An 18,295-nucleotide genomic window follows, 5' to 3' on the forward strand; every position below is an offset into this window, starting at 1 on the left:
GCATCGGCAGGCGGACTCTCAAGCACTGCGCCACCAGGGAAGCCCTAGAGGAGAGATTTGATTGAAGGTCTACCTGCCTATCTTTTAACTTCAATTCAATAAACATAAATTGTAATTTATAGTCTTTTACCAGACCCCCAAATTCTGGCATTTTTATAGTCTCCCACATTTTACCAAGAGACATTATAATTCTATTCAACAAATATTTACTGACTGCCTAGTATGTGGCAGATAATTGGCTAAGTGCCAAGAAATAAAATGATAAATAAGACAGATATAGCACCTGCCTTTGGTGAGCTTAGAATTTTAAGATTCAAATCTCTTTCGCGCTTCATGAATATTTTCAGTTTAAGTAAAACAACTTGGATGTGAAATTTTCTGCTTCTCAAAATATATCCTGGAATATGGGTAGAATTGGACAAGTATCTCCACAAGGTTTGGGGCATTTTACAGATTTGCAGGTGAATGGTGTGTTCAATATAATAGATCTCTATTACACCTTGCTGAGAACAGTTACATGTGGTAGTGCTCAAGGGACAAGAATATACATACACACACACATGTATATATGTATATTCCATGGGAGGCATGGTGGTCCGTGAAAGGGGTTGTTATTTGGTTCATTTTGGCAAACAAAAAGAAATACAAATTAGGATGAAAAGCAGCATTATGGGAAACAACACAGGGAGGTATGGAGAATGGGAATGGATTGGTGAAAACCATAAGAGTAAATTTCTAATTATTGCTCTGCTTATGAAAAGTACATTTTACATATTAAGGTCAAAGTACTAGAAAGAAATAAAGGATGGGAGGGAAAAGAAATCTAAAATCATAAAATTTCTTGTTTGCCTTTCACTTTGCCATTTTTCGTAATCTCAGAATAAGGCTTGACCTCTGTTCTCTGTCAATGCCAACACTCTCAACCTAGGAAATGTAATTAAACTGAGCATGTGTTCTGCATTTCAGAAAATGAATATGTGACCTCTCTGTTGTTTAGATTAGATTAGATTAGATCAGATTAACTTTGTGTTTAGAAAAAAATTCAAATCATATGTGTATCTACCATCTGTTTAAACCACGCATTCTTTGATTCAACTAGTAACGCGATGAAATTTGTTTCCACAGATTAACATTGACTTCAGTACCAGGGACCTCATCTCAAAGAATACTGCAGAATCAACTCTCAAATGTTTTAATGAGGCTCAGCAGTTGATCTACAGTCTGATGGCCAAGGATTCTTTCCCTCGACTTCTAAAGTCAGAGATTTATAAGAAACTGGTAAATAGCAAACAGGTTGGAAATCATAAAAAATGGCTCCCTTTCTTGTAAAGAAGGTAAATGACAAACTAACAATCAGATTATAATTAGGGGGAAAACAAGTGATAGGATAGATCAACTCAATCACTATACTTCAAGGCTAGAATGCTTTAAATACACAAACACAATGTAAGTTTTTCTAGGGTTTAGAATTCATGTTTTACTCCAATAGAAAAATAATATTTTATATCTAAAGCCTGAATGTTTAAGTCATTTGTTTAGAATGTGTTTATTTTATCAGGTACTTAAAAATCTCCTACTGGGAGAGTACAAAGGAAGTTTATAGACATATAATACACTCAAACCATAAGTGGATATTCTTATGACGTTATAAATTCAAGAAACTATATATCTTCATGTTGCTGCATGGGAGACTGTCTAGCATCATACAGATGATTTTAAATACCATTTGCATTATTCAAAACCTCACTGCTGTAAAAAAGAGAAATTCTAAACCAAAACATAACCCTTCATTTAGTGTATCAACAATTTCTTTTCAACCAGGATCTGATAATGTGGTGGTTATCTAAACTGGTATAGCCCTCAGATTAATGAAAAAGAAAAATGGCATATATATATATATATATATATATATATATGCCATTGATCAAACTGTCAAAATAGATCACTTGGTTTAATTCAATGGCACACATAGGCATGTATGAAAAGGACCTTGAGGGTGGGGAGGATTGGTTTTCTTAGATCAATAAAAATATAAAGGAACGAGGAGGAATAAGGAACGTGGTCAAGTCCTTATTTGATGAACTGCACAGCAGTGACTATCCCATAAAATAAAAAATTACTGCAATATTATCTACTCAAATAACTGTGGAGTTAAGTATATATTCACTCCTTCAGCACTGGAACTTGTATATGATCTCTTGAGTCCCTCTAAATTTTGATGTCTGTAGTTCTTATAACAATAGGAACCTCACGAACATCACCTATGTGACCAGCTTGCAGTCCCCTCATAGGTGCACATCAAAGGTCATAAATCCCTTCCATGGAGATGCCTGCCTCCACTTCAAAGCTGCCCAAAGAGATTTTTTTTAAATGCAGTTATTTTGAGATGTTCCTAAAATTGTCCTCTTTCTACATGTAAATGTCCCATGATAATTACGAATAATTTCACGTTCATATGAAAAGCTATAAAGATTCAACAGATCTTCCATGTTTCCATTTTATTTTCGCAGATTTATTTAACTTTGTTGATATCTGTATTTTGCAGGTTATTTGAACATTAGAAAATGTAGGAAAAATAGCAGGATTTATTTTATGTTTCTACAAACCATTCACTTGGTAGACAAAATTTTGTCTCCCCTTTGTCTTGAAAAATAAACATTTAAACACACCATGCAAATGGAGCATTCCCTGGACACTTGCAAATTCTTTAAAGGAAGACATTATGCACACTGACTGTGAATATTCAGTCCCCCTTAAGGCGCACTTAATGGAAAAGAGCTATATATACCCTTTTCAACATTTCTTTTGAAGGTTCCAACCTAAATTTAGTCTCTACTTAAATAGGAAATTTAAAAAATTATCCCTAGAGATGAAAAAAAAAAACTTTAAAAGACAGAAGGGACCTTAGAAATTAAAATAACATCCCCTCCTTTTAGACGTAAAACCCCGAGATCTCGGTAATTTCTTAAGGGCACGTGCTGATAAGAGGCTGAGCTGGTAGGAACAGTGCTTTTCCCATGGGGCCACAGCCAGCACCTTGTTCTCACAGCAGCAGAGTAATCTCCTCCCCATTAGAACTGCCGGGGCCTATCCTACTCATCCTCAAATACTGCACTGCTCCTTTCACTGAATATGCAAATTGACCGTTTACCCGTCAGTTTGCAAATTCCTTCTTGTTGTCATAGAGCAAGACTTCCTGTTCAGAGACTGCCTCTCAGGTTTTCTCTAAGAATGCACAGTCAGGCACAAATCAAACTTTCACCACCTAGAAGCAGATGATTGGCAGTGGGTAAAAATACAGTGGGTGTCAAAATGATCTGTTAAAAAATTGGATGTTGAATGACCTCTAAGAGATCCCAACCAGAGACCCTCACCTGCAATCCTTCCTTCTCACCTCCTGAACTCATTCCCCATCCCAGGCTATAATTATAGATGTTCTGACTTAATAGAACAGAGAAGAAAACAATTGCAAGTTTTGGGAATAAAATCAATTTCATGTTTTTGAACACTTGGTAGTGAGGAATTTTGGTAAAATATCAGATGTATATCTTTCATATGTTGTTTGCTGTATATCTCTTTCACTCCATATGTTACTTTATTCATCAGTTATCACTGATGAGTGATTTTATGGATGGGATTTTTAAATAAAAGATTAACTTGCAAAAAAAATGAATAACAATATTAACTCTCCTGGTAACATACTTAAATATTCATTAATGGTGTAATGCCATTTTCTAAAAATATTTACATTGGTTTTAAGAAATGAAGTACTTATATTAAAAACTAAGCTAAGCAGTAAGCAGTAATAAAATTACAAGATAGTGGCATAGATATGATCTTCAAATTATAAGAAGAGTTCTCCCAAGCACAGTGTTTTCTATTTCCTGACAGAAATAGAATATTCCTATAAAATATATTTTAAAGCAACTTATGTTTGCCCTCCATTAGATGAGATCTAAAGAAATCAAATGATATACATATTCCAAAAAGAATTTTAGCTTCTTTAACAATCCAATGTGGAGCTACAATCCATGAATTTATCTAAAATCCTTTTGAATTTATTTAAATATCAAATAGTGAAAATTCATCAATAACGAGTACTGATTCCTATAAGTTTATGCAAATATTTGCATAGGAAGGATATATTTCAGTCTCAAAATATAATCAACAGATTTTTTTTTTTTACTAATACTATATTATAAAAATCTAAAACCTTTAGGGCATTACAAGCATGAGCCAGTGTCAAACTTTATTTTCCCAAACTTTTTTTTTAGTCTGTGTTTATATAGAATTCATTCTATTCGCCTTCATTGTTTTACTTTTTTCTAGAGTTTTCTAATTTTGTGTGATGTAGTAACTATGTGTATCCATAATTTTCCTGATGAGAGTACATGCTGATATAATAAAAGCAAAAAAAAAAGTGTTTTTCTGTTTCCTTTCTAATATCCTTTCTAATAAGCTTAGTATCATCTTGGCTTTTAAACAAATAGTAGCATTCTGGCCCATAGCTTTGGAGAACAGTCTGGATTTATTTTCCAATATTTCAAGAAAAGGTCAAATCCATTAACCAGGACTTGAAGTTTAGATTAAATGGATCTTCCTTTCATTTAAATGGAAGCTGATCAGCTAATCTTCCAAATCCTACAAGCCATGTCCTAAGTTAAGTAATCAATACGAATCATTGTTAGATAACTAGAGATCCCTTAAAAAAAAAAAAAAAAAAAATGCTCTTTAAAAATAAAAACAATTTGGTCTCATACATTTATTTCCTGTGCAAAAATTCCATTTCTAACCTTCACCCACAAAATCCCTGTATCAGTTTCACCCAATTATATCTAATGTGGGCCTGATTTGCTTCCCAACTACACAGTCTTGTAATTTATTTCATGGTGATGCCCATTAATTTAAAGTGAACTCTTTTCACAACTATGTGAAAAAGGCTAGATGTTGTCACAGCAGTAGTCAATTATTATATGAATAAAGAGTCACTTGCCCTGTGTTCCCCTTATTGTTTTGTCAGATTTGCCATTGCATTTTAATGGGAGAGCATGGGGAATGAATATTAAAGGAAAACTATTTACTTTAGCTAAGCCATTTCAGAGGAATTTAATATGTTTTATTACAATTACTATTTATAGTGTGCATTTGAACGTAAAATATATATGCAAAATTAATTATAATCATAATTGAATAGATATTAGTGTGTTTCCAAGTATAACAAACAGAAGGTGGGAAAATAACATTTTTTAAATGACCTAATTTCTTTAAGAAACCACATCATTTTTTTCTCCTTATTTCATTTAAGATACAAAAATTGGATTGGATGTCTACTAGAGAAAAAAAAAAAAACCCAATGAAGTTTAACTGGGTTATTGTTTAGCCACTGAATATTTATGCCTTGTGTTGTATCCAGATTAAAGTCAGCAATGAATATTTCTGAAAAACAGAAATCTGTCTTGTTAAATTCACATTTTTTCCTGGGGTGATGATTGTTTAACTATTCCTGGATATCTCACATAAAACATCATTTCATCGACTTATATTTTTACAAATAAGAATTTTGAAGTGGTTAATTTTTTTTAAATATGGTGTGGTTTCCTGATTCTGATATTTTATTCATTATGTGCATTGGGGAAAATAAGTTGTAAATTAATTTTGTGAATGATGATGGCTTAGATATAAAATATAATAAATATCTGGTTCTTTTTAAAAACTGATAAGAAGAAAACATTAAATTTTTCATAATGTAGGTATATTGAATATTCTTGTATTTGTTTCATATATTTTAATTAAAATATCTTACTTTAAAAGTTTCAGTTTTAGGTCTTTAAAAAGTAAATATTTTTCTGAATGATGCCTTTGAATTATTGTTTTTGTTCTTCTCTCCAAATATGTCATGTTTACCACAAAGACATAATCATGAATCAAAATCATAAGACTGGTTTTCCTTACTTCTTATAAACAGAAAAGACAGAGGAAATTCCTATTATGTATTAGAAAAAATATATTTTGAAATTAATTATTCAAAGCAGTATTTGTTAAAGGTCTGAACATGAATCTTTTATGGGATCATACCAAAATCCATTATTAAAAACCAAGAGCACTTTGAGGGAGATTTAAATGTTGAATTTATGATTGAGCTACTAAAAATTTGCTTTTAAAGCATGTTTATTGTAGAACAACTCTATAGATTCCTTTATAGGATTTTCTTTTTTTGCTAGAAGCTGTCTTTTAAAATGAGTAAACAAGCACCAACACTAAAAGATTAAAGATTGATTGGAAACTTCAAACAATGAGTCCTCACTGTGTTTTAAGCCAGATAAAAGCCATTTTCCCAAATGTAGTTTTTATATTAAGTGGTAGAAAACAATGAAGAGTGAAAAGTATCATTACATAATGGCTTGAAGTAAATTTAGAACTTCATTGAGAAATCTAAAGTTACATGAATATACTAACATACATAGATCCTCTTAAGGTACTCTGTTTCTATCTTTTGAAAGCATTAATTACTTATTTCAACTGGTCATTTTTAAGCTCATATAAACTGTTTCATAATACTTCCATTTCAAATAGGAGTAAAGCCTCCGAAAAAAAATGCAAGCAAGTATTAATCAAATTAGAAGACCTATTTTCTAAATCAATACCTTTGAAAAAAGAGGCTAAATAGAAGCAAAACACATTTATTTTCTCATTCTGTAATTAAAATTAAAATGCAATTATTAGCCCTGAAACACAAAAGAACATTTCTTCAGTCATTATTGAAAGACCGTAACAGTCTATTTATGTGTTTAATTACTATTGTCTGATCAGTTGAGTTTTAAGAATTTCCCACTGAATTAACAATTCTGAGGTAAGCAGTGTGGAAAACACAAGAGGTTTTTTAAAGTCTTCAAAAAGTGTACCAAAAACTGAAAGACAGTAGAACTTGGACAGCAGCTCATAGCTTAAAGCATTTTCACAGAGAAAAATAAGTTTTTGCTTTGCACAACATAATATACAATTAAAAGAACTATGGTATAAATGTTAACTGCAGGATAATGTACAGGCAGGATACGTGTTGATAATTACTATCATGGTATACAAAATATATAAATATAAAGACATGGACGAGTTAAAACGGGGTCAGCTGAGACTTGGAAAAGAAAAGTTGTGGACCAATGTGTGAAAACGCAGGGCCCACCTACCGGAGAGGAGGGCAAGGACCGCACCGAAAACCACTGCTCAGGCGCACTGAAGGGAGCCGGCTGGGAGAGAAACAGCGAAGATCACCTGCGGTTGACAAAACAAACGTAACGAAGGTGGATTTCAAGAATTGGGCCTTGGAAGAATGGAGGAATAATGCTAAAACTAACAGAAATATCTTGTAGAAAAGCAGAATGACTGAAGGAGGATGACTTAGGTTTAATGTTAAAGGAATTCCATTCAGCAAGTGAAGTTGTAGGACTGCCTGTGTCCCGTGGTTTTGAAGGATGTAAAAGAAGTGCATGCTTCTCCACCTTCAGCCTCCACCAGCAGTTACAAACGCTCAGGTCTTCCACTTCGAATGAGACAGCCATATCTTATTCTTCGTCCCTGCTCTAATTCTACCAGTTTATACTCTTCACCTCCAAGCATCATGGAAATGTGTGGTCTGCACGTGGCCTTCACTTGCTCGTCCCCAATTCGCTATTTAACTTAGTACAAGAGGGGCTTCCGTCACTGGCGCTCACTTTTCCCTGAAATGTCATGGCTGTTTGAGATTAAACCTGGTGACCAATTCCCAGCCCTCTCATGATGGCCATTCTGTGGAACTGCACACTGCTAACTGCTTCCTTCTGAATACTCGGCTCACCGGATCTCTGTGACACCGTTTCCCACAAGTGCCCTTGTTTCCTAGCTGCTCCTTTTCCATCTGCTTCACAGGCTCCTCTTTCTCTGCCTTCTCCTTAGTTTCCCAAATTTAGCTTTCCTTTCTCGTTCTCCTTCCCAGTACCAGGACACTCTCCTGAGAGCATCCACAGCCCTAGTCTCCATCACTACGAATATTCTGACTCCTGAGCAATTCAGATCCTGTGAGATCCAAAGCTTATACCGTATGGAGGGTCCTCTTTAAGAAACGGAACACAGAATTCTGAATACAAAATTAGTTTAAGAAGTGAATACATACTTAGAACAACAACAACAAAAAGGAACATATAATTTTTAAAAGGCTGACAAATACCACAGTATCATAGAAACCAAAAAAGTAACACATTTTCATTAACTGTCTGACACAACTCTATATTTTACTCCATTTTCATTAATTGTTTGTTAATATGATAGAGAGACTAGACAGATAAATCACTCTTTCATCTGGTGTGGTTAGTCCGCTGCTGTTTCTTATTACTGATATTTGGAATGCAAAATAAACCATAAGACCTCTCACCCAGATGAACTTGCTGTGTGTAATTCTCTTATAGGTTTGTGTCCAATAAACGGAGGAATTCAGATAAAATTCCCTTCAAAATTAAAAATTATTGTGCATTTATAATTATGTGTTTCAGTATCAAATATATTCATGAAAGAAAAGAACTTCTATTTTGATCAAGCATTAGTAAAAGCCACATCTTTCACTCAAAGGTTTTCACATCTGGATGATTCTAAGAGTTTTCCACAGAACAACTCGTGGTTCCATACATTCAGACGTTATTCCTCCTCTGTGACCCACGTTTCTACACCGGGCAACCTGGGACACTTGGCCCTGCCCCCGCACGTTGTAACATCAGGTGAGTTGGCACAGAGGACCGTACACGTGTGCCTGAAAGCCTTTCCTGAACCAGGATGGCTAGCACCAGGATTGTGAACCTCCCAAACACTTTATTCTGAACCCAAACTAGTGTATCATCATTGCCTTTCAGGCAGATCCCCAAACTCACCCAGCCACTGTCAAGATGGCAAGTGTAGTGGAGGGAAGTCAGAGTAAAAGGGGCAGCAGTCTTAGGCAACTGTGGTTAAAATACCTTCTATTGCTGCAAATTTTACAAGAGCACATGACCTTGTGAACCCGTTGTGAGGGTCCCTCCCAGAGTCATGCCAGTGGGATGGCCCAAGTTTGTCTAATCTGGATGCACAGCCCCACCTGGCTGTTATGCAAACATCTCATCATTGAAAATGATGTGGCAACCTTACCTCCAGGCAATAAGACCTTCACATCCTCTAGTATTCCTTCCGTTACTGGTCACCCATCATTGAGATACCTGAGTCTAAAGGCAAGGAGTCATTTTAACAGTTCTTCGATCTCAGATCTAATTAATTGATAAGTTCTACTGATACAATTTATTTCGATCACCACTGTCACTGCTATAAATCAGGGTCCCATCATTTTTTCTGCCTTTCCAACAGCCACCTAACTGGCACCCACTTTGCCAGTCTTACCTCACTGTGACTCATTTTTGTATTCTGCCAGAAAGCTTTCTGAATTAAAAATCCTAACAAGACACCCTCTTGCTTAAACCGTTAATGGACACTCATTATGCACAATTTCCAAGCTTCTTACTCTGGCATATCAATTCCTTCATAACATAGTTCCTGCTTTCTTTTTTTTTCATCTTTATTGGAGTATAATTGCTTTACAGTGTTGTCTTAGTTTCTGCTGTATAACAAAGTGAATCAGCTATATGCATACGTATATCCCTGTATCCCCTCCCTCTTGCGTCTTCCTCCCACCTTCCCTATCCCAACCCTCCAGGTGGTCACAAAGCACAAAGCTGACTTCCCTGTGCCACGCAGCTGCTTCCCACTAGCTATCTATTTTACATTTGGTAGTGTATATATGTCCATGCCACTCTCTCGCTTTGTCCCAGCTTACCCTTCCCCCTTCCCGTGTCCTCAAGTCCATTCTCTAGGTCTGCGTCTTTATTCCTGTCCTGCCCCTAGGTTCTTCAGAACCTTTCTTTTTTTAAACTCCATATGTATGTGTTAGCATACAGTATTTGTTTCTATCTTTCTGACTTACTTCACTCTGTATGACAGACTCTAGGTCCATCCACCTCACTACAAATAACTCAATTTCGTTTCTTTTTATGGCTGAGGGATATTCCATTGTATATATGTGCCACATCTTCTTTATCCATTCATCTGTCGATGGACATTTAGGTTGCTTCCATGTCCTGGCTATTGTAAATAGTGCTGCAATGAACATTGTGGTACATGTCTCTTTATGAATTGTGGTTTTCTCAGGGTATATGCTCAGTAGTGGGATTGCTGGGTCGTATGGTAGTTCTATTTTTAGTTTTTTAATGAACCTCCATACTGTTCTCCATAGTGGCTGTGTCAATTTACATTCCCACCAACAGTGCAAGAGGGTTCCCTTTTCTTCACACCCTCTCCAGCATTTACTGTTTGTAGATTTTTTGATGATGGCCCTTCTGACCGGTGCGAGGTGATACCTCATTGTAGTTTTGATTTGCATTTCTTTAATGATTAGTGATGTTGAGCATCTTTCCATGTGTTTGACGGCAATCTGTATATCTTCTTTGGAGAAATGTCTGTTTAGGTCTTCTGCCCATTTCTGGATTGGGTTGTTTGTTTTTTTTGATACTGAGCTGCATGAACTGTTTGTATATTTTGGAGATTAATCCTTTGTCAGTTGCTTCATTGGGAAACATTTTCTCCCATTCTGAGGGTTGTCTTTTTGTCTTTTTTATGGTTTCCTTTGCTGTGCAAAAGCTTTTAAGTTTCATTAGGTCCCATTTGTTTGGTTTTGTTTTTATTTCCATTTCTCTAGGAGGTGGGTCAAAAAGGATCTTGCTGTGATTTATGTCATAGAGTGTCCTGCCTATGTTTTCCTCTGAGAGTTTTACAGTGCCTGGCCTTACATTTAGGTATTTAATCCATTTTCAGCTTATTTTTGTGTATGGTGTTTGGAAGTGTTCTAATTTCATTCTCTTACATGTAGCTGTCCAATTTTCCCAGCACCACTTATTGAAGAGGCTGTCTTTTCTCCATTGTATACTCTTGCCTCCTGTATCAAAGATAAGGTGATCATATGTGCGTGGGTTTATCTCTGGGCCTTCTATCCTGTTCCATTGATCTATATTTCTATTTTTGTGCCATTACCATACTGTCTTGATTAGTGTGGCGTTGTAGTATCATCTGATGTCCAGGAGCCTGATTCCTCCAGCTCCACTTTTCTTTCTCAAGATTGTTTTGGCTATTGTGTTTTGGGTCTTTTGTGTTTCCATACAAATTGTGCAATTATTTGTTCTAGTTCTGTGAAAAATGCCAGTGTTAGTTTGACAGGGATTGCATTGAATCTGTAGATTGCTTCGGATAGTATAGTCATTTTCACAATGTTGATTCTTCCAATCTAAGAACAGAGTATATCCCATCATCTGTTTGTATCATCTTTAATTTCTTTCATCAGTGTCTTATAGTTTTCTGCATACAGGTCTTTTTGTCTCCTTACGTAGGTTTATTTCTAGGTATTTTATTCTTTTTGTTGCAGTGGTAAACGTGAGTGTTTCCTTAATTTCTCTTTCAGATTTTTCATCATTAGTGTACAGGAATGCAAGAGATTTCTGTGCATTAATTTTGTATCCTTCTACTTTACCAAATTCATTGATTAGCTCTAGTAGTTTTCTGGTGGCATCTTCAGGATTCTCTATGTATATATAGTATCATGTCATCTGCAAACAGTGGCAGCTTTACTTCTTCTTTTCCGATTTGGATTCCTTTGATTTCTTTTTCTTCGATTGCTGTGGCTAAAACTTCCAAAACTATGTTGAATAATAGTGGTGAGAGTGGAAAACCTTGTCTTGTTCCTGATCTTAGAGGAAATGGTTTCAATTTTTCACCACTGAGAACGATGTTGGCTGTGGTTTGTCACATATGGCCTTTATTATGTTGAGGTAAGTTCCCTCTATGCCTACTTTCTGGAGAGTTTTTATCATAAATGGGTGTTGAACTTTGTCAAAAGCTTTTTCTGCATCTACTGAGATGATCATATGGTTTTTCTCCTTCAGTTTGTTAATATGGTGTGTCACATTGATTGATTTGCGTATATTGAAGAATCCTTGCATTACTGGGACAAACCCCACTTGATCATGGTGTGTGATCCTTTTAATGTGCTATTGGATTCTGTTTGCTAGTATTTTCTTAAGGAATTTTGCATCTATGTTCATCAGTGATATTGGCCTGTAGTTTTCTTTCTTTGTGACATTTTTTCTGGTTTTGGTATCAGGGTGATAGTGGCCTCACAGAATGAATTTGGGAGTGTTCCTCCCTCTGCTACATTTTGGAAGATTTTGAGACGTATAGGTGTTACCTCTTCTCTAAATGTTTGATAGAATTCGCCTGTGAAGCCCTCTGGTCCTGGGCTTTTGTTTGTTGGAAGATTTTAAATCACAGTTTCAATTTCAGTGCTTGTTACTGGTCTGCTTATATTTTCTATTTATTCCTGGTTCAGTCTTGGAAGGTTGTGCTTTTCTAAGAATTTGTCCATTTCTTCCAGGTTGTCCATTTTATTGGCATAGAGTTACTTATAGTAATCTCTCATGATCTTTTGTATTTCTGCAGTGTCGGTTGTTACTTCTCCCTTTTCATTTCTAATTCTATTGATTTGAGTCTTCTCCCTTATTTTCCTGATGAGTCTGGCTAATGGTTTATCAATTTTGTTTATCTTCTCAAAGAACCAGCTTTTAGTTTTATTGATCTCAGCTATTGTTTCCTTCATTTCTTTTTCATTTATTTCTGCTCTGATCTTTATGATTTCTTTCCTTCTGCTAACTTTGGGGGTTTTTTTGTTTGTTTGTTCTTCTTTCTCTAATTGCTTTAGGTGTAAGGTTAGGTTGTTTATTTGAGATTTTTCTTGTTTCTTGAGTTAGGATTGTATTGCTTGCTATAAACCTCCCTCTTAGAACTGGTTTTGCTGCATCCCATGGGTTTTGGGTCATCTTGTTTTCATTGTCATTTGTTTCCAGGTATTTTTTAAATTTCCTCTTTGATTTCTTCAGTGATCTCTTGGATATTTATTAGCATACTGTTTCACCTCCATGTGTCTGTACGTTTTACAGTTTTTTTCCTGTAATTGATCTAGTCTCATAGCATTGTGGTCGGAAAAGATACTTGATATGATGTCAATCTTCTTAAATTTAACAAAGCTTGATTTGTGACCCAAGATATGATCTAGCCTGGAGAATGTTCCATGAGCACTTGAGAAGAAAGTGTATTCTGTCGTTTTTGGAGGGAATGTCCTATAAATAACAATTAAGTCCATTTTTTTAATGTGTCAATTACAGCTTGTGTTTCCTTATTTATTTTCATTTTGGATGATCTGTCCATTGGTGAAAGTGGGGTGTTGAAGTCCCCTACTATGAATGTGTTACTGTCGATTTCCCCTTTTATGGTTGTTAGTATCTGCCTTATGTATTGAGGTGCTCCTATGTTGGGTGCATAAAATATTTATAATTGGTATATCTTCTTCCTGGATTGATCCCTTGATCATTATGTAATGTCCTTTTTTGTCTCTTGTAGCATTCTTTATTTTAAAGTCTATTTTGTCTGATATGAGAATTGCTACTCCAGCTTTCTTTTGATTTCCTTTTGCATGGAATATCTTTTTCCATCCCTTCACTTGCAGTCTGTATGTGTCCCTAGGTCTGAAATGGGTCTCTTGTAGACAGCATATATACAGGTCTTGTTTTTGTATCCATTCAGCCAGTCTATGTCTTTTTATTGGAGAATTTAATCCATTTATATTTAAGGTAATTATCGATATGTATGTTCCTATTACCATTTTCTTAATTGTTATGGGTTTGTTTTTGTAGGTCTTTTCCTTCTCTTGTGTTTCCCACTTAGAGAAGTTCTTTAGCATTTGTTGTAAAGCTGGTTTGGTGGTGCTGAATTCTCTTAACTTTTGCTTATCTGTAAAGGTTTTAATTTCTGCATCAGATCTGAATGAGATCCTTGCTGGGTAGAGTAGTCTTGGTTGCAGGTTCTTCCCTTTCATCACTTTACATATGTCCTGCCAGTCCCTTCTGACTTGCAGAGATTCTGCTGAAAACTCAGCTGTTAAACTTATGTGGGTTCTCTTGTATGTTATTTGTTGCTTTTCCCTTGCTGCTTTTTATATTTTTTTCTTTGTTTTTAATTTTTGATAATTTGGTCAATATGTGTCTCGGTGTGTTTCTCTTTGGGTTTATCCTATGTGGTACTCTCTGTGCTTTCTGGACTTGGGTGGCTATTTCCTTTCCCATGTTAGGGAAGTTTTCCACTATAATCCCTTCAAATATTTTATCAGATCCTTTCTTTTTCTCTTCTTCTTCTGGGACCCCTATAATTGGATTGTTGGTGCGTTTAATGTTGTCCCAGAGGTCTCTGAAACTGTCTTCAATTCTTTTCATTCTTTTTTCTTTATTCTGCTCCCTGGCAGTTATTTCCACCATTTTATCTTCCAGAGTACTTATCCGTTCTTCTGCCTCTCTTATTCTGTTATTGATTCCTTCTAGAGTACTTTTTATTTCAGTAATTAAATACTGAATTTAATTGGTCATCACTGTTGGTCATCACTGTTTGTTTGCTCTTTAGTTCTTCTAGATCTTTATTAAATGTTTCTTGTATTTTCTCCATTCTGTTTTTGAGATTTTGGATCATCTTTACTATCATTACTCTGAATTCTTTTTCACATAGGTTGCCTCTTTCTTCTTCATTTATTTGGTCTTGTAGGTTTTTACCTTGCTCCTTCATCTGTAACATATTTTTTTGTTGTGCTCTATTTCTGCCTTACTGGTTGTTTGGCCTGAGACGTCCAGCACTGGACTTTGCAGGCAGTTGGACAGAGCTGGGTCTTGGTGCTGAGATGAGGACTCCGGGAGGCCTCACTCTGATTGATATTCCCTGGGATCTGAGGTTCTCTGTTAGTCCAGCAGTTTGGACTCGGAGCTCCCACCACAGGAACTTGGGCCCGACCTCCAGCCTGGGAACCAACAACCTGAAAGCTTCATGGTGCAGTTAAAAAAAAAAGGGGAGAAAGAAAGAAAGAAAAGGAGCAGTACAATATCAAAGAATAAAAAACAAAATAAAATTAGAAAGATAAAAATATATATCAGGAAAAATAAAACTATAATTGAAACAACTACAACAAGGTAAAATAAAAGCAGAACAGGGCTTCCCTGGTGGCGCAGTGGTTGAGAGTCCGCCTGCCGATGCAGGGGACATGGGTTCATGCCCCGGTCTGGGAAGATCCCACATGCCGCGGAGCGGCTGGGCCCGTGAGCCATGGCCACTGAGCCTGCGCGTCCTGAGCCTGTGCTCCGCAACGGGAGAGGCCACAACAGTGAGAGGCCCGTGTACCGCAAAAAAAAAAAAAAAAAAAAAAAAAAGCAAAACCAAAAAAAAAGTGTGTGGGGGGAAACAAGCAAAAGGAGAGAACAATAACAATGTGTAAAGAATAAAATAAAATTAGAAAAATAAAAGATTAGGAAAAATAAAAATATAAAAGAATCAACTACACTGAATCAACAAGGTAAAAAAGAACCCCAATCTAAGAGGAAAAAAGAAAAGGAAAAAAAAAAGCCTTGGCTATGGAGGTGGAGTTTAGGCAGCGGGATGGAACTTAGGCAGGGGCAGGGTTTAGGGTGGGGCAGGGACGTTCAAGCGTGGGGTGGGGCCTCTGCTTAGGACCTGCACTGAAGGGGAGAGGCAGCATGTGGAAAGGAGGGCCTCTGGCGTGTGGAGTTCCCGAGTTTGGAGGTAGGGCCCTGAGCGAGGGTGTGTGGGTGGAGTTTAGGCACAGTGGGGCTGGAGGGGGTCTCAGAGGGGGGTCTCCGAGTGGAGAGGTGGGGCCCCAGGGGAGGGAGTGTAGGGGCGGGGCTTGGGCTCTTCGCGGCAGGAGGGAGGCTCTGAGGGCAGAGGATTAGGCCCAGGAGCCCAACAGGCCTCCCAGTGCCCAAGTGGACAGGGAAAGCACTGGCCCCATCCCTTCTGTTCCTCTGCACCCCTCCCCCACTGTCTCCCCTGTCCCTGCTGGACCCCTAATCGTGGGTGGGTCTCTCTGGCTGTAGGGACTCCTCCCCTCCCCCAGCCACCCCACAGGAGTGCCGGTCCTGGAGATCCAGCCTTTACTTTTGCTCCCCCTTCACTCCCTCCCACTCCCTCAGGACCCGCGCGGCTGGCGGGGGCGTCAGTGGGCCGAAGATCAGGCCTGGGATCTCAACAGGTCCCTGGAGGCCCAAGTGGGCGGGGGAAACCTGGCCACGCTCCCTTTTGATCCTCTGCCCTCCCAGTCGTTCCTCAATTTCCCCCTTTGGGTATGGGATCCCTTCCCCTCCCCCAGCCACCACTCAGGGGCGCCAGTCACATCTCACCTCCACTTCTCCTACCCCTTCACTCCCCCCACGCCCCACGTCCTACCCGGTCGCTGGGGGTTCCTCCCGTCCCCGTAGGTGTCCATGGTTCCCCACCAGTGCCTGGTAGGTGCCCTAGCTGTGAGGATATGTGAATTCCGCATCCTCCTAATACGCCATCTTGACTCAGCCTCTCTGCTTGCTTTTTGAGCCTCACCTCTCATCTACTGTCTACCCCTCATCTCTACACCATGCTACATTCCAATAATACTAAAATATTATAATTGGCCACACCATGCTCAAATATTTATATCTGTTGCTCCTTCTGCCAGAAATATCACCCCCTGAACAACTTGGTTAAACTCCTCTGGTGTTTTGACTTCCTTTCCAAGATACCTTTTTTGACCACTGACACCACTCTTTATCCCTCTAACCTGAATCAGGACTCACCAGGTGAACCTATTGTGTACCTTTATTAGGGTATGAATCATGTATTAGAATTAATATCCATATTCATATTAAAAAATCCATTAATAATCCAGCTTTGGTGGGTGCAAGGCTCTGACACCTGGAGAGGACTGTGACGGTTTTAGGTTTGTTGTGTAACAACAAATATCTTGTTAAATGTTCCATGAGAGTTGATAGTAATCCAAAATTTCCCATGAAGGCAGAAGCTATGCAATTTTCATAAATTCAGATTTTTTTAAGTCTCAGAGATCATCAGAATACCTGCTCAAATATCTTTATGCTCTTTAAGCTCCTTATTTGACTGCAAGTCATCTTGTTCAACAAGATCAGGAACAAAGTGGGGAATCATAAAAATAAATACGTAAGTATAAAAGTATATTTTTTCTCTGAGTATGACTCTATGATTTCGATTTCAGCTTTGTCACCTTTGTCTTTTGACTTTATACCCGCCGTAAAAATTCTACAAATTACAGTTCTAGTTTCTTTAAAGTCAATGAGAACTAAAAGAAATAGTCTGAGTGCAGAAATTCTTCCATATTTTTATTTTCCAAGCATGGGAGCCCAGTCTAGTTGTGGGGTCATCGCACAGACTATTGACAGTAATTCCCTACATTTTCTGACCTTGGGTAAGGACAAGTTCAGCTATTTAGAGCAACAGGCACACCAGCTTTCCTGTGGTGCCCTCCTAATGCCTCTCAGGTGACCCTGGATCTGTGGGCTCTGGGTTAAGAGAGAGGAGTCTCCTTGTGACCAGCTTTTAACCCAAATTAACTCCCATTAGCCCCAGCCCCACCTAAGAAGAAGATGTAACTACCCTGTTATGACCATCACGCAAAAGGTAATAAGCTTTCTAGTCATTCTGAGCCATAAAGCATAAAGATGTCCACATTTAAGAGCGGAGGCTTGACAAGCAGCACAGGTGTTTTCGAAACCGGGCACTTCCAAGCAGAGGCCTGGTCACAGCCAGGCGTGTGCCAACCGTTGGCTACTGCTTCACCCAGACTTAACTGCACGGCACCTACTTAGCAATTAATCTTTGTTGTTTTCAGAGCATTCATGTGGTCTTCATTGAATCAACTCTCTATTCCTGCCCTGATTTTATTTGTTTGTGCAGTATTTAATCAAACAATGCATTAACAATAATAAGTAAAACAAAGAAAAAAGGGAAAAAAAAATCTGTCTCTTGATAAACATACAGCTGTTTTGGTATGAGGAGATGAGCTTTAGCAACAAGAGATTCAATATTGCAGACATCAGACAGTCTGTTAAAAACATAGAGAAAGTGGAAAAACTCAGAGAAGCCTTTGATTGGAGTTTGTTAAGAGAATATCTAGACTGACTTTTAAGATGGCGAAAACCCACAACTAGTTATCCGACATCATGTTGTATTAAAATCCTGAAAGAACTGAGAGCGAAATAGGAAAGACGGAGGTGGCCCATTTATTGTCAAAGCATAAATTTCTAAGGGTTTAAAATACCATTCAAATGCAAATATAAAATAAACACATATTGAAAAAATCATTGTA

At 37.5% G+C, this 18,295-nt stretch overlaps 1 protein-coding gene across 1 annotated transcript in view; it reads left to right on the forward strand.

Moving 5' to 3' along the window:
• RGS21 (regulator of G protein signaling 21) overlaps positions 1–1,329 on the forward strand; it is a 22,024-nt gene extending 20,695 nt beyond the window's left edge. The window contains exon 4 of the mRNA XM_007451512.1: positions 1,126–1,329. Within this exon, the coding sequence (XP_007451574.1) occupies positions 1,126–1,329 (204 nt within the window). The remainder of the gene's footprint in view (positions 1–1,125) is intronic.
• The last annotated feature ends 16,966 nt before the right edge of the window (positions 1,330–18,295 follow it).

The sequence above is a fragment of the Lipotes vexillifer genome, unplaced genomic scaffold (genome assembly GCF_000442215.2).
Source record: "Lipotes vexillifer unplaced genomic scaffold, Lipotes_vexillifer_v1.1 scaffold151, whole genome shotgun sequence".
Taxonomy (NCBI): Eukaryota; Metazoa; Chordata; class Mammalia; order Artiodactyla; family Lipotidae; genus Lipotes; species Lipotes vexillifer.